The sequence below is a fragment of the Girardinichthys multiradiatus genome, chromosome 2 (genome assembly GCF_021462225.1).
Source record: "Girardinichthys multiradiatus isolate DD_20200921_A chromosome 2, DD_fGirMul_XY1, whole genome shotgun sequence".
Lineage (NCBI taxonomy): Eukaryota > Metazoa > Chordata > Actinopteri > Cyprinodontiformes > Goodeidae > Girardinichthys > Girardinichthys multiradiatus.
The window spans coordinates 6,751,582-6,779,391 of NC_061795.1; the positions used below are offsets into that span (position 1 = coordinate 6,751,582).

General features: G+C 38.6%; 1 protein-coding gene across 2 annotated transcripts; it reads right to left on the minus strand.

The window, feature by feature from the left end:
* Positions 1-345: 345 nt before the first annotated feature.
* LOC124877589 (cadherin-related family member 5-like) lies at positions 346-26,962 on the minus strand. 2 transcript variants are annotated; one of them, XM_047380893.1, is made up of 15 exons: positions 26,828-26,962; positions 21,097-21,263; positions 20,566-20,616; positions 20,116-20,205; positions 19,924-20,010; positions 19,676-19,777; positions 17,318-17,500; positions 17,046-17,136; positions 16,822-16,919; positions 15,892-16,095; positions 15,158-15,268; positions 15,008-15,074; positions 13,400-13,597; positions 10,785-10,951; positions 346-1,203 (listed from the first exon to the last, which is right to left on the minus strand). In XM_047380893.1, the coding sequence occupies exons 1-15, from the start codon at positions 26,940-26,942 to the stop codon at positions 655-657; spliced, it is 2,280 nt and encodes a 759-aa protein (XP_047236849.1). In that variant the 5' UTR covers positions 26,943-26,962; the 3' UTR covers positions 346-654. The 2 variants fall into 2 exon arrangements, with proteins under 2 accessions (XP_047236849.1, XP_047236857.1); XM_047380901.1 differs by lacking the exon at positions 13,400-13,597.
* Positions 26,963-27,810: the final 848 nt, after the last annotated feature.

Genomic DNA, 27,810 nt, shown 5'->3' on the forward strand with positions numbered 1-27,810 from the left:
TCACTTTACTACCAGAGGCCAAATTAATGCCAGATGCTTTATCAGTTTGTGTTGCGTTGTTTGCCTATTCTCTTTATCAGAAGACAAGGTTTTATAAGCACTAGCAGGAGATTATGGGTTTCTGTTTTGGTCTCCTGCAATTTGTCTCTGAGCATTTCTAGATTTATTTGACGTGTTTTCACTCCCAGCAGGGAGTAACCAGCACACCAGGTTAATTATTAAATTACCAATGATCATTTTGCTCTGGCTTTTCCTCTTTTATCTGTTAATAGCAAACCATGTTTACCAGCATATCCATTTCAGAGTGAACTTTATAAAATAAAAAGAAATGTTTGGAAAATTAAATTAAAAACTTTTTACAAGGATTTTATTGGCCCCAATGCATGATATAGGGATGTCTTTAATATGGTTCTTATACAACTGCATGTGATATTTTTAAACAAATAAAAAGAGACTAAATATAATTTATTTACTGAAAAACATAAACTTTTTAAAAGTAATCAATACTTTTAGATTGACAAGTAAAGTCTTTTTATATATGTTCTGTCTCTTTTTGATGTCATAAACTGATAAGATTAACAGCTACATAATTGATAAATCAATGTCCAGTTTTTTAATGGGTGGTTTCTGTTATTACTTAATCTTTGGCCCTTCTTACAGATCAATGTTCAATTCTTTGTCACTCTCAGAGTCATCTGCTGGATCGTCAAATTTCACCCCAAGGCCACTATCCAGATCTGTGTCGGCAAAGTTGACCTTTGGCGATTTTTGCTGGAAATTGTCATTTTCGTTTTTACGGTGGCTGGATGATGGTTCCTCATCTTCCTCCTCACTTTCTTCACTTTGGTTTTGTGGGATGATGACTACTTCCTCCTTGGCATTGGGATCAATGTCTTCTTTAAACCAGACAGATTTATATCCTTCCTCCACTCGTCTTTCCTTGGTCAGGATAGGTTTCACCTCTTTTTCATCGTCAACCCTATCTGAGCTGGTGTCACTGGTGTTGTCATAAGATGGGGTGCGCTGTTGTGCAGAAGAGTTTGGGATCTCCTCTTTGGGGTAAATGTTTCTTGTAGTGTTCCCTGTTATGCTTCCTCCCTCTGGACCACCAGAGCCTGTGCTGCTTCTGTCATCATTGTCTTTTTGGAAAGCCTCATTGGTGTATTGAATTCCCTCTTTTTGATCACCTGAACCTTGGCCCAGCTGTGCAAAGAAAAAAAAAGAGAAGAGTTTAACCCCGTTCACATCATTCTTTCATTCTGTGATTTACTCACTTAATTTTCAGCCACTGTGCCATAGCAAACAAGTGCTTCCTGAGGGATTTTTACCTTCCTTTTTTGTTCCTAAAGTATTATTTAGTTGATGAAAAATGCGCCAAAAGGTCTGCCTTCAATGTAAAGACAATAAGTATTTACCCTTTTGTCCCAGTGGGTGGCAGTAAGTACTGTGACAATCACCATCTGTGCATTTAACACATTAGAGTTAGTGATTCATGTAAAAGGGCTAAATCAGAACAGACAAAAAACCTATGGATAAAAACTTGAGGAGGAAAAAGAAGTCCTTCAACTGGGCCCTGGACAGAACTTTAACCCAAACGAAGGGCATGATGTGAGTAGAGGTCAAAGGAAAGCAAAAACTGTGAGTTTTAGGCAGTGTAGTAAAACTTCTCTTTCATGTGGATTTACTTTCACCGGAGATCCCTCTGCACCAACTGTTATACTTGCTGTGTAGGTAACGCTGTCCAACAGTGTCATGGATCAAAGTAAGCTTAAAACCCTCTCCAAATGAAAAATCAACCTCTTCGAAACAAAAACACAGGGAAACAACATCCTTAAAAACCATTAAATCATCTGAAAGAACTAGTCATTTGGTAGCTGAAGTCAAAACTAAATCTAAAAGGGCATAAGCCAATGTTAATTAGAGCTTGGCCTGATGAAACTGCCAAAATGACTCCCTTGGACAGTGCAATTACTAGACGTTTGATGACACGTCTGCAGACATCAAATGTGTTGTTCCTAATCTCAACATGTCAGAGAAAAAATGTTGTTACAGCCAGATACTGGAGGACGGGCGAAGGCATTTTTTGAGTGGCATCATACTATCTTAAAGAAGGAGGGCATAGGTAGGAAAATTGTGTTTGTACTGATTGAGCAGCCGCCATGGTTGGACTCACCAAAGCATTTGTGATCAGAGTGAAGGAGAAACACCTAGGTATTCTTGTTACACATTTTGTTTTCCACCATGAGGCACTCGTTACCAAGATATTTCCAACAGATAGACCCCAGTCTCTGTGCTGGTTGATGTTGTGTGTATCGTGAACTATATAATGTCAAGACCCATATGACCCCTCAAGTTTGTTTCTTTATGTGAAGATATGGGAGCGGAGCATATATTGTTGTTGCTACATAACGATGTCTGATAGTTGTCTTACAGGAAAGTGCTGACCCATATGTGCAAGCTTCGGGGAGGAGCTAAAAGTGTTTCTGACTGATGAGAGGTATGACGACACAAAGCTGCTGGCAAGTGATGTTCCATGAACACCATTTACCTGGCAGATATATTTCAGTATCTTAGAGTTTTACACACACTAAAGCAAGAAAGAAATGACATCCTATATAGCAATGATATAATAAATGGATGCTATTCAAAGGGGGACCTCTGGCAACATCATCTGAAAAGTTCTAACCCTGACATGTTCCCACTCATTGCAAGGATATGTCAATATGGTGCTGCTGAGAGAGTCCGAGAATGGGGGATGAAGAGCTTTGTGTGTTCCTTGCTCCAATTCCCGACGAGATTTAATTTTAGTGTGCACTGAACAGACCAACTTTTCACACTGAGTATAAAAGAAATAAAGAAACAATAAAGTCTTTAAAAGTACTGCATTTGGCAAGAGTTTATCTTTTTGTAACATTTTGGCACCACAGGAATTTTATAAATATAAAAACTGCTGTGACCCAAAAATGATTGTAAAACATTAAACTACTAAAAGGTAGTAAAATGTTTAGCACATGATCTTTCAGTGATCAACTGAAAGTTCCTGACATGGGTTAAAGTTGACCCACTAATATGATCCACCTCAGTAGGTAGTCATAAGTCAGAAACTACTATGAACTATAAGGGTGATATGAGAATGGGGAATGAGTAATTATATGATACAAATACAGCAGCAGCACAGTCTGTGGGTTCAGGGGCATGACATGATCTTCCTGTGCCCTTTGACCTGAGAAATACATTGATCACCAGGACCTGATGCAGATAATAGCACGTTGTGGATGGTGAATATTGCTTGTATTTAAAACACAAAATAGATTTGGACAGCTTGCATAGGGATTACGCCACAGAGCTCAGTTCTGTGAGCAAGGTTCCCTCAGAAGTCCCCCATGGGTCTTGCATATACAGTAGCTCAGGAGCTTTAGTGAGTGCTTTGAGTTAGAAGCCATGTCTCTTTGGTTCCATAATCCCAGTACATGATATAATGAACGCACACACAGCCCATGTTCTTGGATAAACTTGTTTGATGTGAAAGGAGAAGATGATTAATAATGTGGGGTTTGCAGGTGTGTGAATTATTATCTGAACACGGCTATTGCCACGTTTAGCAAATCCTATGAGTATTTTTATGGGGCCCTTTTTCTACCCCCATCATTTCTACTCCAGGAAGCAGGGCCAAATTGGACGAAGCAGGTAGAAATCTACACCAGAAAACCATGCTGGTAGAATGGTAGTAGTTATTGGACTACTAAACTACAGGTCCTTCTCAAAATATTAGCATATTGTGATAAAGTTAATAATTTTCCACAATGTCATGATGAAAATTTAACATTCATATATTTTAGATTCATTGCACACTAACTGAAATATTTTAGGTCTTTTATTGTCTTAATACGGATGATTGTGGCATACAGCTCATGAAAACCCAAAATTTCTATCTCACAAAATTAGTATATTTCATCCGACCAATAAAAGAAAAGTGTTTTTAATACAAAAAACGTCAACCTTCAAATAATCATGTACAGTTATGCACTCAATACTTGGTCGGGAATCCTTTGGCAGAAATGACTGCTTCAATGCGGCGTGGCATGGAGGCAATCAGCCTGTGGCACTGCTGAGGTCTTATGGAGGCCCAGGATGCTTCGATAGCGGCCTTTAGCTCATCCAGAGTGTTGGGTCTTGAGTCTCTCAACGTTCTCTTCACAATATCCCACAGATTCTCTAAGAATCAGGTCAGGAGAGTTGGCAGGCCAATTGAGCACAGTGATACCATGGTCAGTAAACCATTTACCAGTGGTTTTGGCACTGTGCGCAGGTGCCAGGTTGTGCTGAAAAATGAAATATTCATCTCCATAAAGCTTTTCAGCAGATGGAAGCATGAAGTGCTCCAAAATCTCCTGATAGCTAGCTGCATTGACCCTGCCCTTGATAAAACACAGTGGACCAACACCAGCAGCTGACACGGCACCTCAGACCATCACTGACTGTGGGTACTTGACACTGGACTTCTGGCATTTTGGCATTTCCTTCTCCCCAGTCTTCCTCCAGACTCTGGCACCTTGATTTCCGAATGACATGCAGAATTTGCTTTCATCCGAAAAAAGTACTTTGGACCACTGAGCAACAGTCCAGTGCTGCTTCTCTGTAGCCCAGGTCAGGCGCTTCTGCCGCTGTTTCTGGTTCAAAAGTGGCTTGACCTGGGGAATGCGGCACCTGTAGCCTGTCAGTAGTGGCCTTCTGGACAGCAGTCAGGTCGGCAGTCTTACCCATGATTGGGGTTTTGAGTGATGAACCAGGCTGGGAGTTTTAAAGGCCTCAGGAATCTTTTGCAGGTGTTTAGAGTTAACTCGTTGATTCAGATGATTTGGTTCATAGCTCGTTTAGAGACCCTTTTAATGATATGCTAATTTTGTGAGATAGGAATTTTGGGTTTTCATGAGCTCTATGCCAAAATCATCCGTATTAAGACAATAAAAGACCTGAAATATTTTAGTTAGTGTGCAATGAATCTAAAATATATGAATGTTAAATTTTCATCATGACATTATGGAAAATAATGAACTTTATCACAATATGCTAATATTTTGAGAAGGACCTGTATAGGTGGAGTTTTGTGGTGGTATGGTGCTACATATTTATTTATAGTTGATAGGCACCAGCCCCTCACACAGATTAGCAGGAATAGGCAATGGATAGTTGGGTGGATAAATATTCCCAGCATTTTGTTCCAAACATCTCCAGGGTTAACCATAATGAAATGGTCATAAATTGTGCCTTTAGATCAAGTTGTAATCCTTACCAGCGCACTTTTCTGCTTCCCTCTCATTCCAAAAATGAGAAAAACACAGAAGTCTACATTGTCAAAATTAATTTAAACTTTATTGCAGTTGCACCTTTCCATAAGATCATGAGTGACTCTACGTAAGATAGTGTAATGTGTAGTCACTAGCTGGTTTTCCATTGACCATCAAATTGCGCAAATTGTAATTACGAAAATAAATTTGCTTAATGGACATGCCAATTTCAATAAAATAATTGAAAGTTTTTCAATAAAAAGTTTTTGCGCTAGGATGAGGTGGTTTTTTGGCCTTATCAAAATTGGTACATTTTGAAAAACTGCAATGGAAACCCTTTTTTCACATCACACGAGTCACGTGATCAACAACCGGATGTTACTACTGTCAAAAAAGATGATGAAGATGACAGCAAGTTGTTGGAGGATGATGTTACTGCGGGAACAAACTTATTCACGTGTGATTTTAATTGCATTTCTTATTTAATGGAAACACAGCAATTGCAATTGAGATTCTAGAATTGCACCGCTCATGGTTTGAGTAGCTCTGTTACTTTTGATTCTGATTTATTCTTTTTTGGGAACTATTCCTCTTGTGGTGGATACAGTTGATTTTTTTTGGACGACTGTCCACTTCGGTGTCAGATGCTGTGCAGCTTGGAGGATTTTTCTTAATGCTTAATATTTTTGGACATTTGTTATGATGCATTGCCATGGCAATGGGGTTGTTTCTTACAACCGGGAGCAGCTGATTAATATCTCAAAAGCTCAAATAATACTTCAACTACAACCCCTAATCCCTGATGAGTTGAAAAGGAGACGCCGTGGATGCAGAGCCAGAGCTAACAGAAGAGAGAGAAGGAGGAAGTTCAAACCATCTCTTCCGTTGATTATGATGGGCAATGTGAGATCGTTGGGAAACAAGTTGGATGAACTCCAAGCCCTACAAAGGACCCAGCCAGAGTACCGGGCATGCAGTATTATGTGTTTTACTGAGACATGGCTGCAGGATCATATCCCCGACTCCAGCGTCTCTCTGCTGGGCTTTTTAACCATACGAGCAGACAGAGATTTAAAGAGGAGCGGCAAATGTAAAGGAGGTGGACTGGCAGTACTTGTGAACAACAGATGGTGTAATCCAGGACATGTAACTGTGAAGTGTCATCTCTGCAGTCCAGATATTGAACTGTTGGCAGTAAGTTTTCATCCATATTATTTACCCAGAGTTCACCAGTGTTATTTTGGCAACAGTTTACGTTCCACCTTCCGCTGTTGCCGACACTGCATGTGATGCCATCAGCTCAGTTGTTGCTAAGCTACAGACACAAAACCCCAATGCTTTTGTGGCAATTTCTGGTGATATTAACCATGCTTCACTCTCTGCTACACATCCAACATTTCAACAGTTTGTCAGCTACTCTACCAGAGAAAACAAAACATTGGATTTGTTGTATGCAAATGTCAAGGACTCATACATCTCTACAGCAAGACCTCCTCTAGGCAAATCAGATCACAATCTTGTTTTTCTCTGCTCGAAATATAAGCCCCTTGTTCAGAGGCAACCTGTAATAAAGAGGACTGTGAGAAAATGGTCACAGGAAGCTGAAGATGCTCTGCAAGGTTGCTTTGAGGCTACAGACTGGGATGCACTGTGCCAGCCACATGGAGAGGACATAAATGCCATGACTGAGTGTGTAACCGACTATATAAACCTCTGTGTGGATATCATCATCCCCACCAGAACACTGAGATGCTTCCCCAATAACAAACCTTGGATCACCAGTGATCTGAAGGACCTGCTTAACAAGAAAAAAAGAGCCTTCAGAGAGAGAGACAGAGAATTATTGAGGAGTATACAGAAGCAACTTAAAGTCAAGATAAGAGACAGCAAGGAGGTGTACAAGAAGAAGCTGGAGAGCAAGCTCCAGCAAAACAATATCAGAGATGTGTGGACAGGGATGAAGAAGATCACAGGCTTCAAGCAGAAGGATGATCAGACCGATGGAGGTCTGGACAGAGCCAATGAACTGAACACATTCTTCAATAGGTTCAGTTCAGAAACAAGCTTTGCATCCTCCTGTCCTGCTCACAGCCAAACAGACATTCCACCCTCCTTTGACCCACAGGACCCACAACTGTCCAGTAACACCTCACATTTTTTATCTTCTACCTCAGCCCTAGACCTTTCTGCTTCTACATGTTTGCCTTCAACCATATCAGAAGATGCTGATGCTTCCTTTGCTTCCCCCTTCCACCTGTGTGTCTCAAGAAGTCAAGTGAAGATGCAACTGGAGAGACTGAATCGGAATAAGGCTGCAGGTCCAGATCATGTCAGCCCTAGAGTCCTGAAGGCCTGCGCAGAGCAGCTCTGTGGGATTCTGCAGCACCTCTTCAACCTTAGCCTGGCCCAGAAGAAGGTTCCAGTGTTGTGGAAGACCTCCTGTCTTGTTCCGGTACCAAAGAAAACTCACCCATTAGTCCTCAATGACTATAGACCTGTTGCCCTAACATCTCACATCATGAAGGTCCTAGAGAGACTCCTGTTGGCCCACCTGAGTAAGCAAACAGTAAACCATCAGGACCCCCTTCAGTTTGCTTATCGCTGTGGAGTTGGAGTTGAAGATTGCATCATACACCTGCTTCAACAAACCCACTGTCATCTGGACAAAGCCAGTAGCACTGTGAGGATCATGTTCTTTGATTTCTCCAGTGCATTTAATACAATCCAACCTGATTTGCTTTGTCAGAAACTCCAGAAGACTCAGGTGGAGGCCTCAACAATCTCCTGGATTAAAGACTACCTGACAAACAGACCACAGTTTGTGAGACTGAAGGGTTGTGAGTCTAACCAGGTAGTCAGCAGCACAGGAGCACCACAGGGGACTGTACTCTCACCATCTAATTTTTCACTCTGTACACCTCAGACTTCCAGTACAAGACAGACTCCTGTCATCTGCAGAAATACTCGGATGATTCTGCAGTTGTGGGGTGGATCAGAGATGGACAAGAAGCTGAGTACAGGAATGTAGTGGACCGCTTTGTGGCATGGTGTGGAAACAATCATCTCATTTTGAACATGACTAAAACAAAGGAGAAGATTTTAGATTTTAAGAGAAACAGGAATAAGTCCAAAACTATTGCTATCATGGGAGAAGAAGTGGAGGTGGTGGAGGAGTATAAATACCTCGGTGTTAACCTGGACAACAGACTAGAGTGGAGATGCAACTGTGAAGCCATCTACAAGAAGGGACAGAGCAGACTGTACTTCTTGAGGAAGCTTAGGTCCTTTGGTGTTTGCAGCAAGATGCTGCATATCTTCTTTAAGTCTGTTGTGGAGAGTGTGATCTCTTCTGCCATCATCTGCTGGGGAAGCAGCATCAGAACCAGGGACTTAAAAAAGCTCAACAAGCTGATAAAGAAGGCTGGCTCTGTTCTGGGGACTCCTCTAGAACCTCTGGAGATCATTGTGGAAAGACGGATTCTTCATAAAATGAAGAACATTATGGAGAACCCTGAGCATCCTCTTCATGAGACTGTCCTACAACAACAGTGTCTTCAGTCAGAGGCTTCTTCAGATCTGCTGTAAGACAGAGCGCTACAGGAGATCCTTCCTGCTCACAGCCATCAGCATCTACAACGACTCTTTGAAGAAACCTTCATAATGAGCTACAACAACATTTAATTTCCCTTTGGGATTAATAAAGTATTTTTGAATATAATTGAATTGAAAATTGTGTGTTTCGACATTAGCAGTATATCGTCAAAGATTTGCGCACATTTGTAATGCAAACGCATTTATTGTTACGAAATCATTTAATTCAATTCAGTTCATTTATATAGCGCCAATTCACAACACATCGTCTCAAGGCATTTACTCTAAAAAAGTAAATTTACTCGATTCATACAGATTCCAAGTTATGTACATATATTACAAGTAATCATAGTTATCAAACAGTGCAGTCAAGTTCAGTTTATCATTCAAATTGGTTAAAAAGTTTTTCTATGTAAGGAAATCCCAGCAGATTGCATCGAGTCACTGACTTGCAGCATTCACTCTTACTGGATGAACATGTAGCGACAGTCACTTGCATTGTACTGTTGACTTTGCAGCAATTCTTCATACTGAACATGCATGTAGCGACAGTGGAAAGGAAAACTCTGCTTAAACAGGACGAAACTTCCAGCAGTCATTAATTATAATTTTATCGCTGAAAATCACAGCATTACCATGTCACTCTCTAGGATAAAGTAACTAAAGAAGCTATTGGTGCCACTAAGTACAGATTTCTTTTAACTACTTAGAGCTTATCTGTTTAGACACAATTAAACAGAATGCTTTAAATAGTATTCTCCTAGATAAACTACAGCTGGCTTCAACTCTTCTTTTTGTTCCACATAGAAAATGCACTTGGATCATTGCTTCTCTGATTATTTTTTGTATCTTCAAACTCCCAGGCAGTTGTGGCTTAAAGCCAGTGAGATTCTCGTTCTGATTCTGTTGGAGGTTTCTTACTGTTAAAGGGTAGTTTTCCTCTCTACAGTCACCGGCTGCATGCTCAATATGATGGATTGTTGCAAAGACTTGATGCAATCAACTCTCCATTGCCGCTACATACTCAGGTGGGAGGAGGAATAACTGCAGTCAGTGATTCGATGGGGTCTGCCGGGTTTCCTTGGATACAAAACATTTTTTAGCAGTTTAAATAACAATAATCTGAACTGAAATGTATGGAGCCGACTTTGACTTGTCCATATGATTAAATTGACTACATTTGTCTGTACGTAAACTGGATCTGTTTGTCTTGTAAGACATTTGTTGTAATTTGGCACTATAAAATGTATAAAATTTTTATTTTCATATTTCCATCTCTCCCGTGGATACACTGGGTGTCAGGATCAGTGCAGGTAATTTAAAATCCACTTTATTACAGATTTTCACAAAGTTTTGCATGGTATTACTTGGCTTTGAGACAATCTGATATACGCTGATAGTGTTGCTTTATTGGTCTGATTTTCCAGTTTTTTTATTACTTTTATGTGTCCCAAAATCACAGCAACATTCAAGCAGCTAAAGGAGTTAGCAGTGAGTCCCCTAATTATATCAAGAAAAAGTAAATGCAATTTTAAAACTGCAACAAATTCTTTTGAAAAATGTATGATCATAAAAAGTTCAATTTTTCAGTCGGTAGATCTGACGCTTTTCAAATCTAGCACAATGATTGAGAAGTAGCTCCAGCTGGAGCTATAATAACAACCATGTAAACGGTTGAACTACAAAAATAAGGGTGGTACAAGAAGAATGGTCGCTGGTTTGAGAAATTTTTTTTGAGTCAACTCTATGAGTAATACATTAATTCTAAAGGCAGTCCACTTTTTGAAACCAAAAACCCAGTGTGGCTAGCAGACAGAGCTGAACAGAGATGTCTGGTTAGTTTCATTTTCTACCTGTCCTGTGGTGCTTTTGTCCTGTAAATCATGAGGGTTTTCTTTTACTTACAGAGCTCCGAAATACGCTAACTTCTTTAATCTTCTTCCAGGCTGCATTTCCCTTCTGCATGCGATACACAAGCACTCCGATGACCAGCAGACAGACAAACAATAAAACACCCAAGGTTGCTCCCAATGCAGCCATGTCAGTCACTCCGAATCCGCCGGATGGGACCACTACAACGACAAAAGTTGCAAAGATTTCATTAAAGATAACTTGAAAGTAATCGCAGTAGTGAGGAGTGTACTGTAAATCATGTTTTTATTATGATTAGTTGTAAACAGTGTTTAAACTGATCTGACATCCTGTTCTGTTGGATTAGATAATAAATAATACTTTTGGCCCCGTGCGATTAGGCAGCTCCTTTCAGCAGCTCCCTCTCTTTTCTAAAATCTTTCTTTTTTAAATTAGTAGAAGCCTGTGATCGCCTCCACACGGTTACCAGCAAATTTTAAACAATGCTGGACACATAGTATGCCAATCCCAATGAGGAATACAGATCATCACCTCTCCCTCACCCTGTGGGTTTAGATGACAACTTGGTTTGTTTCCACACTCTGTATAAACCACTTGTGCAAAGTGAACGAGCTGTGACATGCACGGTGAAAAGATGGTCTGAGAAGGTTAAAGAAGATCTGAGGGACTGTTTCACATCCAGTGTGAGGTAAGAACTCCTCATGGGGAGGACATTGACAGCATCACAGATTGCATAATGGCCTACATTAACTTCTGTGTGGACAATACTGTGCCCCTCAGGAAGGTACGGTGTGTCTCCAATAACAAGCCCTTAATCAACCTTTAAATAAAGACTCTCCTCAAAGAGAAGAAGAAAACCTTTAAATCAGAAAACAGGGAGGAGGTGAGAGAAGGACCTTAGAAGAATGATCAGGGATGGATAAAACATTTACAGAAACAAGATGGAGGATCAGCTGCAGGAGAACAACATCAGTATGGTTTGGAAGAACTTGAAAACAATTTCAGGTCCCAAACTAGGTTATAGCAGATTCCGGATGGGTGAATGATCTGAATCAGTACTTCAACAGGTTTGATCCGACACAGGTTTCAGATGATGCCATCATCTACCTCCTGCACATAGATTTGACCTATCTGGTGAAGCCTGGAAGCACTGAGAGGATCGTGTTCTTTGATTTCTCCAGTGCTATTATTACCCTCCAGGCTGGACTTCTGAGGGACAAGCTGGAGCTGTAAAGAGGGGTCACCACCTGTCCCAGTGGATACTGGACTACTTCACTGGCTGCCGGCTATGAGACTGTATTTCTAAAAGTCTGGTCTGCAGTTCAGGGGCCCTGCAGGGGACTGTGCTGGCACCACAGACTTTTTCATCAACTTCCCAGGTGGCCATCTACAAAATTTATTTGATGACTGCCATAGTCAGCCTCATCACAGGTAAGGATGACTCAAGAGTACAGACAATGGACACAGGTCTTTTTGGACTGGTGCCAGCGGAACCATCCTCTGATCAACACGGGAAATACCTAGGAGCTTGTGTGGAATTTCAGCAGGCACAGACACATCACACTGACAATGGTGAACATCCAGGGAACTGACATTGAGATAGTGGACTTTTATAAGTACCTGGGTGCTCACCTGAACAATAAACTGGATGGGAGTCACAACACTGATGCACTTTACAGAAATGGGCAGAGCAGACTCTACCTGCTGGAAGACTAGTATGTTGGAGCAGTAATTTATCTACAGCTGAAAGGAAGCTGTTAGATAAGCTCATTAGGAAGGCCTATGATGCCCCCTCGGCCCAGTGCAGGTGGTAGGACACAGAAGAACTCTGGAAAAAATAACTGATGGACAATGTCTCCCACCCCATGCATGAAGCTGTTGTAGAATTGGAGAGCTCCATCAATGATGGACTGCTGCATCCGTGCAAAAAGGAGCATTATCAAATATCCTTCCTTCCAGCAGCTGACAGATCTTATAACCATCACTTTTCCCAATAAGCCCAGTCTGTGTTTACATCCCTATTATTTGCACTTTTGTTCCATTTTGAGTAAATAGTGCGTTGTTGTTTTCTTGTGCACAATTATAAATGTTGTTTTTGTAAATTCTTTAACTTACCCTACTCAGTTGCACATTTCATTTAATCTGAGTATACCTTGTTTAACACCTGTATTTCTTTTTCTTTACTATACAGCCTACTGTTACTTATTGATTTTTATAGTTTTTGCCATTTGTAAGCAGTTGTATGCTACCGTTCGCCTTTTACGGTGCTGCTGACACACTTGAAGCTCCCCACAAAGGACAATAAATGATAATTCTATTCTATTTTAATTCTTAACTCTGTCATTTCAGTGGTCTGGACCAGCTTTTTTACTGACGATCAATGAATTAAAAAACAGTGTTCTGTGATTGGTTTGCTTTTATGTCAACAACAAGACTGTTGTTTGTCCAAGATGTGGATATTGATTTCAACAAGAAATTAGATCCAATTCATTCATGTTTGGGCCTGTTTGCCACTTCACATTAAAATGATCCTCAGTCATCTTTCCATGAGTCTGTAGTGTTCTTTGTTCTTCTTTGAATGCCAGCTGTTATAGATGAACCGCAATTAATTAAACATAAGAAATCTTGAGACAGGAATACGAGACCACCTGGGCGAGCTGTGTTTGCAGGTGAGACTCCTTCTGTAGGATTAGTGGTGAGGATGGGGGCTGAGATGTCAGTTGACATACTGGGGTCACTGGTGGACATGACCTCATTGGTTGTCTTGCTATCAGTGGTGGATCCCTCTATGGATGTTGTGGTCATAAAGTCTGTAGTGCTCTGAGGCAAAGTGGTGGTGGTGAGACCTGAGAGGAGAGTATGGGAGAAATATAGCCTTATTAATATCAAACGTGTTTTAGACATTGAATTTATAATAGGATTTTGATACTGTGCAATTATGTATATATATATATATATTTTTTTTTTACTTTAAAATCGGCATTAAAAATTTCGCTTGCAAAAAGTCGTCTGAAAAAATTCAACTGCAAATGTGCTGACCTTCTGGTTACTCAAGCCAAAGCAATCATCACTAGATCGAGTCGAGTGGCTTTCAGCCAATCAAATTATGCTCATTTGATCACATGACACACCAGTGCGTCAGGCAGAGTTGAGTCTCTTAACACTTAGCTGGTTACTGGTTTAATGAAGGTGAGTGAAGAGGTTTTTCTGTTAAACATAGATTATTACAAAGCGCCAGGTACTAATTGACAAACATTTCGAGTTTCGTTATTTGTTCATGTAATCCAACTGGGTGAAATGTTTGACTGACTGCTAGTGCACCATCCTTGTCTGCAGAGGCTCATTTTACAATATAACCTCCTCACTCACCTCCATCAGCTAACAGCTAACGTACGCACCTCTGCCCAACGCACTGGTGTGTCATATGATCAAATTTGTATTTTGAATGAATGTTTTGATTGGCTAAAAGCAACTTGACCATCCAGGCCTGATTGCTTTGGCTTGAATTACCAGAAGATCAACACATTTGCAGGCAAATGTTTACAGGCAAATTTTTGCAGGCAAATTTTTGCAGGTGAAGTTTTTGCTGGTGAATTTAAAGTTAAAAAAAAAAGAAAATCACATACATAATTCCACAGGATAAAATTCTGTGTTATAAATTCAATGTGTAAAAAAGTCTGAATCTAATGAGCACATTTTGAAGCATATTTGTTTGAACTGCTTCTCTCTGTTCACAAATTACATGTGACTTATTGGCATTATGGCTTTGAGATAAATTTATGGAATCAGAAAATGAACCAACAATACTGATGTGCTGAAGGTTAATGCCAGTCAAACAATATTAGTACAACAGCTTGTAAGCATCCTTACAGTCAAGGAATTCACTCAGAATTTGGCTACTTGTTCATGACTGATAAGACGGAGCGCTGCAGGAGATCCTTCCTGCACACAGCCATCAGCATCTACAACAGCTCTTTGAAGAAACCTACATAATGAGCTACAACAACATTTAATTTCCCTTTTGGATTAATAAAGTATTTTTGAATTGAATTGAATGACTAAGGATTGTATGTTACATGAGGGCAGACCAACCACAGAACACACTAGAGTGAATGTGACTAAACTCAACTGGCAAGGAAGAGTCTTTTAGTCAATTAAAATAAATATACTATTCTAGTAATAATCTTTAGGAAAAATCAGCAATGAATCAATCAAAAGCAAAGAAAAATGCTTAATTAGCAGGTGTTTAAACCTACCTAATTTCAATTCAACTCGGAGTGCTGCTTTAGCCATTTCATCATTAGATGTGTCTTTTGCCACAACCTGGAACATATAAATAGAGTTGAGCACCCAATAAAAATACCACTCAGTCAGTCTGATTAGAATGCAATAATGTTTAAACTTACCTGGAGTGATAATGAGCCCTCTGACAGTTCCTTAGTCAAGAACAAGTAGCCACCAACAATAGCAAAATCACTCCTCCCTTCGACTGAGTAAGCGATGTGGGGGTTAAGACCCTGTTTAAGAGATTGTAAAGATAAACATTTCTTGCTGCTCTGGTGATGTCTGAGAAAGTAGAAGATTAAAAAATTACGAGGAATTTCATGTAAACATTACACTACTAATCTTAAAATGGTATCCATGTGTAGATGTGTGTAGAAAGCTTTAATGAAAACAGTAATGTCATAGCTTCCCTGTGAAATCTTTATGTGCATCCTCTATCTCTGAGGTCAGTTTCTGTGACTACCTTACAACACCCCATAAATGCCTGTCATAATTGAGGCTGTATTTGGGTGTAAGTTGATTTCTCGAAATGATTCCATATTTATGAAGAACCTTTTAAAAATGACAAATAAAAAGATAGTTTTGAAGGAATGTTCATGTCTACAAGGTCTTAAAAAGTTTCAGGAATTTTCAAGAAATCCACTAACCATGTTTCCAGACAACATAACATTTTACTGATGTTGATTTTCGGTTTTGATAATATCAAAAAGAAAAAAGAAAAATGAGAAATATAATAATTATACAAGGATATCTGTACATTCTGAGTCATCATGGTTTCTTTCTGTTCTAATTGTTTTTTCTCAATTCACATCATAATCTTTCCACCTCAGCCAGAAAGAGTTTTGAAATGCTTTACCCCAGTGCCACTGTAGTCCTCATCTGTAGCTAAAATCTGTAATGGCTGATCCTTGTTCGTCGGGTCCATTGCCATTGAGCCCACTGAAGTGATCAGACCTTCATATTGAGGCTTCTGAAACTTGGGAACATGGAAGCTCTTCACCTGAACAGTGATTGTCACTGTGGTTGTTGAAAACTGATGAGAGTTAATCCTTTGGGCAGCCTAAGTGGGAAGCACATTCCAGTTAAAAAATGTATAAGGTCTAAGATATTAGAGTTTTTGTGAGCAGAGACTTAGAAGTAAACCTGTGGTGATCCCAGAAGAACTGGATAAAATGACTAAATATCATCTATTTAATTTAATAATTTTCAAAAGATTATCTTTATCATATTTCTTTGTTGAGATTTCATTACTAAAATAGATTTGGGGAAATAATCGTGATAAACTTTTTAATTCATCAATGAAAATTGACCTGATTCAGTGGGAGAATGTAAATAATCACCTCAATTTCCCTTTCTAACTTTGTCTCTGACAGCAAAACTCAGCTGTGAGCCAAAGCCTTTAAGTAGCTTGGCATTGAAGTCTAAACCTAATATCACCACGTCACTGTCTGCCTTTCCAGTCCAAGTGAAGGCTTCAGGGTTCTTTAATTTAGTATTAAATATGTTTAAATACAGTCATTTGAATCAACTTCCTGGTCATAACTTTATTTAATGAAGCAATAGAATCCTTATAAATTCTGAGAGATCACTGTCAAATGATACATTTATGTCTCAGATAATTTTGCATCCTGTTCTGTGTTCAGGGTTAAATGTTTTTTTTTTTTTAAATCAGCATGCCTGTTGTTTTAGTTTTGTTAGGTCAGTGCTCCAAAGTTATACCATTACATCTCAAATGAGAAGACAGCTTTGTATTGTAGGCTTCTAGCTTTTGTTAGATTTACTGTACCAGAACTGTCAGTGCGATTGGCCCCAACACATCAGCTGGCTTCAGCATGGTGATGTTTCCAGTGTTTGGGTTAATCTCAAACAGACCATCATTATTTCCTGAAATACAGACTCAAACAGTTACTTCTTCCTTCCAATACCAACAATTTATGCTTAATAACTCCGTTATGAGAATAATTTGCCAAGTTTGTGAAACATGCTTTTGTGACAATCTAAGTTGCTTACCACTAAGGAAAGAATATGTAATCTCCTCTTTTATCCCTAAGTCTCCATCAATGGCATGAAGAGGTCCGGGTTTCAAAGATAACACCCCTGTCTGAAAACGACACCTATGTTGGTATATCTTCACAAAGGTTACGTAAGGGATGGCAATGTCAGACAATTACAAGAAAAATACATACTCGGGCATTGCAGAAAATAATGTGCAGGTCCTTAGAAACAGGTATTAGAAACTACTCCATATGTTCTCTATCATCATTTCAGAGGAAATGACTCACCTCTTGTTCATTTAAGTTAATATTGCCAGTGTAGCCTGAATTCTCACAAATCACTGCTCCACCCGTTTCATGACTGGTACAAGGCTGGAACCATGGAGGTCTGTTATCAATGTCTAAGATGGAGATCATGATGGTTGTGGTAGAAGTGAATGATGGCTCTTCTGGAATATCCAGTGGTGTATCCTACAATATATAACGCGAAGGGTGCAGTTAAGACCAAAATTATTCATACCCCAGGATGATTCACATTTAAAATTGCCTTTATTCAGGCAGATAGTTTGCGTCTTATAGGAAATGATACAAGCATCTATTAAACAATGAACTGTGTGGGAGGAGGATCAGTTTTGTTAAAAAAAAAAAAACAACCAACAAAAAAGAACTGAGCTGTTTATATTTACATTTTATTAAAAAGAGTCATGTGGGTACGTCGAGCAAGCTGGCAGCACTGTAGATGACCTCTGGAATAATGTTAGACTGGTGGGGCAATACGGGTCTAATGGTACACTTGGAGGAGTGTATTAAAAAAGTTCTGTGTGGACCTGGGGACTGATCCTGGAGCAGAGTTTAATATACAGAGCAGCTAAACTGAGTGTTGGCATGAATGCCGAGCGAGGACTAGCTGCCTAGACCCATACTGATTCACTTTGTGAGGCAATCAGTGACAGAAAATACTGAGAGCAGGAGCAGAGAAGCGTAGGATCAACTGGGATGGCCACTTTATTTTCCAGCTTGACAAAGGACAGTGGACCACAGTTTGTGGCGTCCTCAAATAGTCGGGTAGAGCATTACACAGACAAGGTGCAGTAGAACAGAAGGCCCTGTCACCCATGGAATTTAGTCCGGAGGGGCTGGAGACGGTATGAGTTTGTTTAACAGACGATGGGGATGCTGCAGAGAGCTGAGTCCATGTTAACGTAAAGCTGCGTCGTCCTCATAACGATGAAATTAACTCATCTGTTGAATGATGATCTGACTAAGGAGCAGTATGTAAAGCGTGAAAAGACTTGGGACAACGACAGATCCCTGAGGCACCCCACACTTGACTGAGTGAGTCCAAGACCTGGCCTTCCCTATGGGGGCATATTCTGATGGTAAAAGTTAGGGGTGCAACCAATCCAGAGCAATGTTAGTCAGTCCTGTGATGTATTGAAGCTGATGCAGAAGATTGCCATGCTGCTGTCAGGTCCAAGAGGATCAGCAGGGAGGGATAGCCATCATCACTAACCAGGGCAGTTTCTGTGCTGTCAGCAGGGCAGAAGCCGAGCTGGAATTTCTCATAGATGTTAATGAGAGCAAGGTGGTCATGTAGCTGTGCAGCAACAACTTCTTCCTCTGAATTAAGGGTGAATGTTTGATGAGAGGTTTGCCGTTTTCAGGGCTAATTGAACAATGTCAGCCTTAAAGGGAAAGATCGATGATGTATGTGATCAGGATGGTCTTTTTATGATGTTGAAATGTCATGCTGCAGTCCAGGGAGATGGAAGGCATTCACAGTCTAAGCGTAAACAAACTTGCATTGTGAGCTCCTGTGGATGTTGGACAATGAAGGATTCCCAGTTGTTGACAGACAGGCATGTTGGTGTGGTCCTGCTGCTGAGTGCCATCATTTAGTAGCTGCTGGCTACCAGCTAGCATGTCGGCCTCTGGCTGCCAAAGCAGAGTTGGCTTGAACAAGCTGTGGAAGTGGTGGTCTCTGGGACTAACCAACAAACCAAGCCCTACTTGAGCAGCAGACTGGCTATTCCGGTGTGTTCCAAGTAGTGGAATTCTGATCAATTGAGCACGGTCTCCAAAAGTTATCCCGGGAGGCAGATTTTATCCACACATTCATGAAGTATAAATCTCAGAGCAAAATAAAGTTTGTTGAAAAAAGACGCTTAAATAAGCAATATTTTACTTGTTTTTACTAAGCACCAGCATCCTCTCCAAACTGCTCATGTATAAAAATGAAAAAACTCAGAGAAAATGGCAGAAGACATGGGAAGAGAATGTCCATTTTTATCTACTTTGAATATATTTTAAGAAATAAGTCGTTTCAGTAATCTGTGTAGTGTAATATTTAAAGAATATCTTTTGGACTTCCTGTGTGTAAATCCTTACTGTAATAATGTGGAAAAGTTTTATGTTTTGCACATCAGTGTGTAAGTTGTTGTAAGAAAACTGTTTGACATTCTTAACTGTGTGATCGAGATAATGACAACATAAAGCTTCTATAAAATAATGCATGTTTTTTTACAAAGGTTTAGTTTGGCAAAAATATATGCCATTCTGCTTATTGTGTGAAAAAAATGGTCTCTGTTTTCTAAATTGTGCCCAAGCAATCCTAAAATCTGCAAGTGTTTGATGAAAAATACTTACTTGAGCTTCCAGTATCAGTCTGACCTCTTTGACTTTATCATAATCAAGACGTGTATTGATGAGTATATCTGGGGTTCTTTGTGACCTCAGTTTAAAGGCATCCTACAGAAATCAAACGGCACAATAAAAATACAGAAGCTGGAAGTAATTTCTATAATGGTATGGGAATGTGGGCAAAACTGATATGCAGAATATAAATACATGTAATAATATAGAAAAAATAGAGATCTTGAAAGTAAAAGTCATACAGATTCAGGTATCAGCCTATAGTAGATCAGAGGTCCATCAAGGTCTGTGGCAGCAAAGTGACCCACACTTGTGTCTATAGGAGACATCTGGATATACATAGACCACAAAAAATGAGGTGGTAAAGGTCAGGAGAAAAAATAACTTCCAAATGTGCATCCTGAAATGCAATTTGCTGTTTGTCTAAATCTTACCTCATTGACACTGGCCTGGTACAAATTCTGGTCAAAGAAGGGAATGTTGTCATTTTCATTCAACAGAATTACAACAATAGTTTTTGAAATCTAGAAACAAAGAAAAAATTCATTTTATTAATGTATGGTTTTATCTATGGCAGAGACTTTTTGTTCCTACTGTGAGCCTGCCTATGCACCTGTAATTAATGAGAAGCTCAAAAAGAAATACATATAGAATCCCCACACACGTGTTGAACTATTCCTGGAATGGTTAAGGCTGTAAGGTAAGTTGTACACCCTAATAAAACTGTGAAATGCTATTTTCAAACATCTGTTCTTTTGAAAGAGCTGGAAACATCCATCAAGCAGCCTTTAACATGTCTGCATGAACACTGCCTTTCATGCATGTGTAGACTAGATTTTTCATTTTAAAAAAGAACTTTTTAAGTAACTGGAAAACAGTCTCACCGATCCACTTTCTCCATTGCATCTTATATTGACCGCATAGTTTTGTGTCTCCTGCAAAACAATAAAAAAACATATACACCAAATTTAGAGCCAATAAAATTCCCTTTCCTTGGCGGTGTGTTTTTATCCAAACACACTCCTAATTTCTTTATTGGTTTTACAGAAATGTCAAATTCAGCAATTTAGAATATGCTTTCTGTTGACGCTCGATTGACGGGTTAAAAGTACCTTTAGAAAATAGCAAATTTTATGCAAGTACTAAACTAATAATACTTTTCATTAAGCCCACATTGCTTCTAATCTTAAATGTCATGTTTTCATTAGCTGTAAGCAGAAAATCATCATAATTAACAGAAATTTAGGGTGGGAAACATCAGTCTGTGTGTAATTAATCTATATCATGCTTCACTTAGTGAACTTAGTTACTTAAATAAATGACCTTTTTAATAATATTCATTTTTATTGAATATGACTGTATATATAATTCTGACAACTGATGCGGTTCTGGTTCTAAGTGATGTCCAAAATTACCTCATGGTCCAACACTGCAGTAGCTATCAGGTTGTTTCCTTCAATGCCAAATGGTAGGCCTTCACTTGTAATAATAATTTCCTCTCCACTCAGGACTGAAATTGTTGTCACAACCTGACCAATTTCATTGTTTTCTGGAAAGTTTACTGGACTTGCAACGGAACAACCTGTTTTAAGAGAAGAACACTCAACAGGGACTGATGGAAAAACAGTTCAGTATCAAGTTAGTAAATGATTGAAGAAAATTTATTGGCCACTATGAACAGATGGACCTGCTAACATTACATGTAATTCAAATCACGTTTTTATAGGTTTACACATCCTAGGTCACATGGAAACAGTATAACATAATTAGACACTTATCTGACGACATTGACTTAAAAAAATACAAAACAAAACCAACTCCAAGTTTGGATTTTATTTCTTTGAATCCATTGATCCATTGTCATTACCAACATTTTTCTACACTGGGTCATGAAGCTAGCTCCTAACTGGCAGAATCACTGACTAAATCTCGAGCAGAATGTCTGTTATGAGTACATTTATAAAAAACAGTAAAGCATAGCCCCATCCTTGGCACTTTTTGCATAGAGTTTGAATGTTCTCCCTGTGCATCCGTGGGCTTTCTCTGGGTACGCCAGCTAACTCCTACAGTCCAAAAACATAACTGGTTACTCTGAATTGCCCTTAGGTATATATGTTTGGGTGCATTGTTGATTGTCCTGGTTGTCTCTGTGTTGCCCACTGATGGCCCAGTGACCTGTCCAGGGCGTGCCCTGCATCTCACCCAAGGACCACTTGAGATGGGCACCAGCCCCCTTTAAACCTCTACGGATAAGCAAGTAGGGGTGGTGGATGGGTGGCTGTATGGATGTTCACAAGTAATTTTTTCCAAGTCAAGTCTTGAGTCTTTGAGGGAAAGTCCAAGTCAAGTCTCCAATGACTGAAATAAACATTTTCTCAAGAAATCCCTAACAACTAGGTCCCTTCCAATCCTGCATTGCTGTAGGTTTGGATTCCAAACCTGGCCTGTTTATCATCAGGCCTAAATTACCACCTGACTTTGATAATAATCTTTCAATGTTTTCATTTTCATAAACTATTATGTCTTAATCTTTTAACATTTAATTTACCATCCAAAAATCCGCTAATGGCTGATTTATATTGTTGAGAATTGATCAAAACTAGTATTTATTCCATTAGAAATATAAACAGGCATTTATGCTCTAAGAAAAAAAAAATTAAAAGCTGTTAATGTTGAATTTCTGCTTTTTTTTGTTGTTGTAATATCTAAGTCCCACCCTGTTTATCAGTGTTTTTATTTTGTTCTCTTCATTGTATATTGCACTACATATGGTTTGGAGGTTTTTTTTCTCCTCACTCTGAGCTAGATAATCTTTAATAATATTGGGAAACCATATTCCAACTCTACATTTAAAACCTTTGTTCACAACTCTAAATTGTAAAGATGTTCAATTTTAAGGTATAAATTACAACATATCAACAAGATAAGCTGTAGTAACTAAATAAATGATAGCTAAATTTCTGAATGAATGGAACAGAGTGTTTTTATTTTTATATTTTCAACTGTATGTATTATTCTGTTTAAAGGGAAGATAATGTCAGAGGTAGGTTACGTTTATTTTGTTCTGAAATGATCCAGTCATTCAATACAGCATTCAGTTGGAGATACATTTGTGTGGTCATTATTATGAAGCTACAGCTAACATGAACAGATTGTTCCTAATAATCCACCAATGTCATTGGCTAATGATTAAGCTCATCCTTTCACACTAATACATGTGCTGCTGTTTCAGTCGGTAGCTCACATGCCAGCTTCCTTTAACTTCTCATTGCATGAGATAAAAGCTAGTACAAAGACTTGAGTTTCAGACCAGGAGTCAAGTCAAGATTGTTGTGCAATTTCATTGTTTGGCTATTAGCAATAAGTATTAATAATAATTAACAATTATTAACAAAAGTACCAATAAAGTTCAAATATGGCATTTTATTCAGATTAAAAGTCAGGGCACCACCTGATCAGGAATTATTAGCCAAATAACTTTCATTCTGTCACTTATTGACCAGTGAACACCAGCCCAATATGGCTATATGAACAATAGATAAAAGAGTGATTCGAGCACTGGTGTTCTCTAAAAGTAGGCTCTGCGCACATATGGGACAAACAACAGCTTCCCTCTATAATATAAGGATTTATTAACAAAAGTAATCAAACTCCAACTTAAAAAAATCAATTAGCAAACTATATAGCTAGGCTGGTAACACTCAACTAAAGCAAAATTAAGGAATATGGAAAACTAATGAACTGTATACAAATAAAGGAAAAAGGGGAACCAATAAAAATTATGCAGTGATATCACAATTGAATGTGGATATTTATGTTAAAAACCTAGGATTATTTTGAGGAATTTCGAAATGAGGTCACATCAGTTTTAAAACTAATCAGGGACAACAATTGGTGTGTGTTCATTCAACCAATTCACAGTGCAAACCAGAAGGATAAATAAAAAAATATTTTAATGGACTCATATTTTTAAGAATGATTTGCCAAATTAGAAATTAGAAATTAAATCACTATTATTTTGGTAAAATAATATTTAAGGAAATATTATTTGCCGAACTAGATGAACCAGATTTAAATACTTCTTGGCACTAGCATTAGCAGTTAGCAGATTTAGCTTAGCCTAGCAGATAACCAAGATAATCCAGAATGTTTTAAGGAATATTCCAACATATTTAGCAGGTTAGTTAGAGAAGGAATGAAAGAAAAACACAGCTAAACTGGCGAACTTGGGTTACTGAACTATCAGTGCTCAAACCACTTATTGAAATAAGCTTTGTCTCAAGCAACCCTTGTGAAACTAGGCTCTGTACCTTGTTACCATTAGCTCATCAGTTGGCAAAACACAATTAAATAAACAGTATTTAAATTGTTTTATGCTACACTAGTTTTCTCTGCCCGGACACCACCTCTTTTATGGACTGTTCTGATAAACAGGACATATGAAGGTCCTAAGGGGTGGAGTCATTTAGAAAAGGCAGCGGCTTGGTCTGGCCACTTCTGAGGACGTCTCCATTGGCTGGCACATCCGGCAGGTGGGCAGAGCTGTGGTTCCTATGCTGTCTTCTCTCAGGGCAGTAGAGAAAAAAACGCTGTTCGCCATTTTTTGGGCGGAATCTGTAATGCCTTCAGATTCATTCCTGCAGGAACTCAGGCAAAACAATTCGGCTGATGGCTACCCGTATGTTATGTTTGATCCAAAGATTCTTTGAAGACGCAGAATCTTTCAGCCCCTCCTGATGGAACTCATCCTTCCTGGGGCCAAAAAAATAGGTTAATCCTGTGCAGTATGGGATTCAGGGTTTTTTTTTTTTACCAGTCTGTAGTTCTCTATGTACAGGTTGTCCATGTTTCATTCATGGCCGGGGCACAACAAGCTGTAAGACTTTAGGGTACAAGTCTAAGTTGATTTTGAAGTCCTTTATTTTTGTGATTTGAGTGCGACTTGAGACGGAGTCTTACACTCAAGGTATCTCTGATGGATATATGGATAAGCAGAATAGTTTGGTGGTGTCAGAAGTCAGAGGAAAATAGGCAGACTGATTTGAGATGATAGAAAGACAACAATAGCTTAAATGACAGAATACCATCTCTGACCATACAACGCGTGGAACCTTGAAACAAATTCCACTCCTGGTTCCACTCTAGTCAACTAAGAACAACTGAGTCTACAATTCACACAAACTTACCAAAACTGAACAACAACAGATTGGAAAAATGTTGGTGCCCTGATGAGTCTTAGTCTCAGCTGCAACATTCAGAATTGGGTCAGAATTTGTCACATAAACACATGGATGTGACCTGTGTTATATAAACAGTTCAGGTTGGGCCCGTTAGTATCTAACTTCTGACACAGAATGGGAAGATTAAACATTAGAGCAATAAACTCTATGATGCTTTAAACTCTTTTATACTTTTTCTGAAAGTTAAGAAGAAACGGATTTGTACCAGGTGGAAAATGAACCTAACTATGGACAGGCAGCAGAGTTAATTATTTATTGCATGCTCCTGTCAGTTGCTATGCCTTGATTAATCAAAATTATTATTTAATATTTACTAATTATTTATTATTAAGGAATATAATTGTTGGCTTGTACTGAGGTGGTGAAAATACATACCATTTACCATTGCCATTCTTTTAAGGATACGTAAACTAAATCAACGGTGAGGGGCTTTAATGATACTTATTTTCTTTTATTTGTTTGGCTTACATTATGTAAATGCAGATGGATGTGTACGCGTGTGTGTGTGTGTATATATATGTATTGTTTACATGTTCAAGTTCAAGTTAATAAGATTTCACCTGAGCCGCAGCTATTTGTACGAAGCCAGGCACTGACAAAAAAATATTAGTACTCCTCAGGCAGCTTTTGGCTCTAACTGGATTATGATAATTAGGGTGTTGTTGAGTGTTTAGTGCTGACAGTTTTATTGTATTAAATCTTAACTGTCCAGCCATTTTAAAAATAATTTAACATATGTAAAAGTATGCTTTAAATCACCTCATTGGATCTGGTAGTTGTACCCTTATTTTGCAGCTAGAATGAAGACAATGGTGCCTTATGAAAATGGAAAACCAAACACAACCATTGGTCCTGCAGTAAAAAATGGTACTAAGCTGTGGGCTAAAAAGATCTCCATGATTAACTGAAGGTTTGTCTTCTTTTTTATACTTGTGATTTGTCATAAAGTTATATATGAGATTTTTCTTTTTTCATTTAATTTTCATTTAAGTTAATATACTTAATCGGCTGAGCTCTCTTCCTTCCCAATTGCTTCCACCCAGTCTTATTACCACTAACATTTGACTATGGAATATTTAGTCATTTAGTCATGTGGCAATTTCACAGCTGGACCTGTTGCAGAAGTAGCATCCTATCATGGTACCAGGATGGAAATCACTGAGAGTGACCCATTCTTACACAAATGTTCATAGAAGCAGTCTGCATATCTAGGTGCTGGATTTTATACACCTTTAGTCATGGAAATTATTGGAATGTCTACAGTTTATGATTTGGCAGAATGAGTAAACAATTTTGGCAGTATGGTGTGTGTAGATATCTTAAATAAGTTGCTACATGAATCACGCCCCGTTGTCTTTATGTCAAAGGCCAGAAGCCTTGAGGATACTGCTGTGACCTTAGCAAATAATACCATAGCCCTAAAAAGTCAATGTTACTGGGCCTGATGTAAGCAGGCAAATAACCCACTATTTGAATGTGTAAAGACCTTTAGTGATAGTTGAAGAAATGACTGCATTAAATTACAGTTGCTTGTTTTTTTTGTTTTTTTTGTTCTTTCAGCTGTAAAATATGTTAACATCCATTAAAGGTTGGTGATATGTGGCAAGAATTTATATTTAGAAGATAGTTAATTAGTCAAAGATAAGTTTATTTTACCCTCTCTAGGGGTGTTTGTTTTCACCTTTATACTCTCGAAGATGATTCCATGATATGCAACATCCTGTATAGCCACCAATCTTTATCTAGTTTATCTGTTTTCACTTATTTATCTAAATGTACAAAGTTAGAAGTTTTAACTGACTTTAGGAACTTTATGAACCTCTCTGTATGACTGAATAACCCAATTAATTAAACAATTGGGACTCATTAAAGACATTAAAAATAAATAAAATAAAACAGAACTCACTTTGAGCTGTGGTATTTGACGTCTGAAGCAAAACCAGAAGCAGCCAAATAAAGGATCGGCTCACAGAAAGATGTCGGTCAGTCCTGTCCATTTCCCTGTCACTGTCCCTGTCCATCTTGTATGAACTGATCTTTGTGTGTCTCTCGCCTCTCTGCTTATCTGCAGGTTGTTACAGCAGCAGATGGACTTTTACCCATCATAAATATGTGCATGTTTGTTTGCCTGGAAACCATATAAGATCTGCTTTTTTGACTGATTGCCTTTTATTTGACTGGCTGACTATATGGAGGACCAATCCTGCCATAACTAAGAATACATACAGAAATAAATAAATGCCTTCATAAAATAATTTATGGGCCAAAAAGTAGCTAGACATTTAAATTAGTGTGGTATTAAATGCAACAAAACAATAAAAAGGAGATTTACTCAATAACGATGAAATTATAATATTTAAATAGATATTTCTATTTTAACCCACAAATTTTAGTTAAACCACTAATTGGGGCTCGAGCAGCAAAATCACTCACAAACTCACAAAACTTTTCACAAAATTGTCCCCAATGTACATTTTTGGATCTTAATGGAATTATAAAGGGGCGTGGCAGCATGGTGAATTTTGATATCTCATCATTTGATAACAGTTGACTCTAAATCACACATGTAATTTCGAAAGAGAAATTACATCGCACAGCCCCCCAGTCATCGCGTCACTTTTGATCTTTTGCCCAGGTGACTACCTGATTTTTGTGAAAATGTGAAACAAGCATATTAGTTTGAATTATATGACCTTCATTCACTGTCTTACAAGTGGAAGCTGACAGAGCACCACAAAATAAAAATAACAAGCAGTGGTCTGTAGTTGGCTTTTAATTTTTTGGACTGAAAAATAAAAATAGTTGTAAATAAGCTGTGACTTTTGAAATCAAACATTCCCCTCACATTATTCCTAATAGATTACAGTTCTGGATAGATAATGTGTTTAT

Bases quoted from the DNA above. Each gene is read 5' to 3' on its own strand.
- LOC124877589 (XM_047380893.1), bottom strand. From the start codon at position 26,942: ATGGACAGGGACAGTGACAGGGAAATGGACAGGACTGACCGACATCTT. The intron at 21,264-26,827 runs GTGAGTTCTGTT...CTCTTAAAACAG, and splicing joins GTCAAATACCACAGCTCAAA to GTTGTTCCGTTGCAAGTCCA. The intron at 16,920-17,045 runs GTAAGCAACTTA...TCTGTATTTCAG, and splicing joins TACATATTCTTTCCTTAGTG to GAAATAATGATGGTCTGTTT.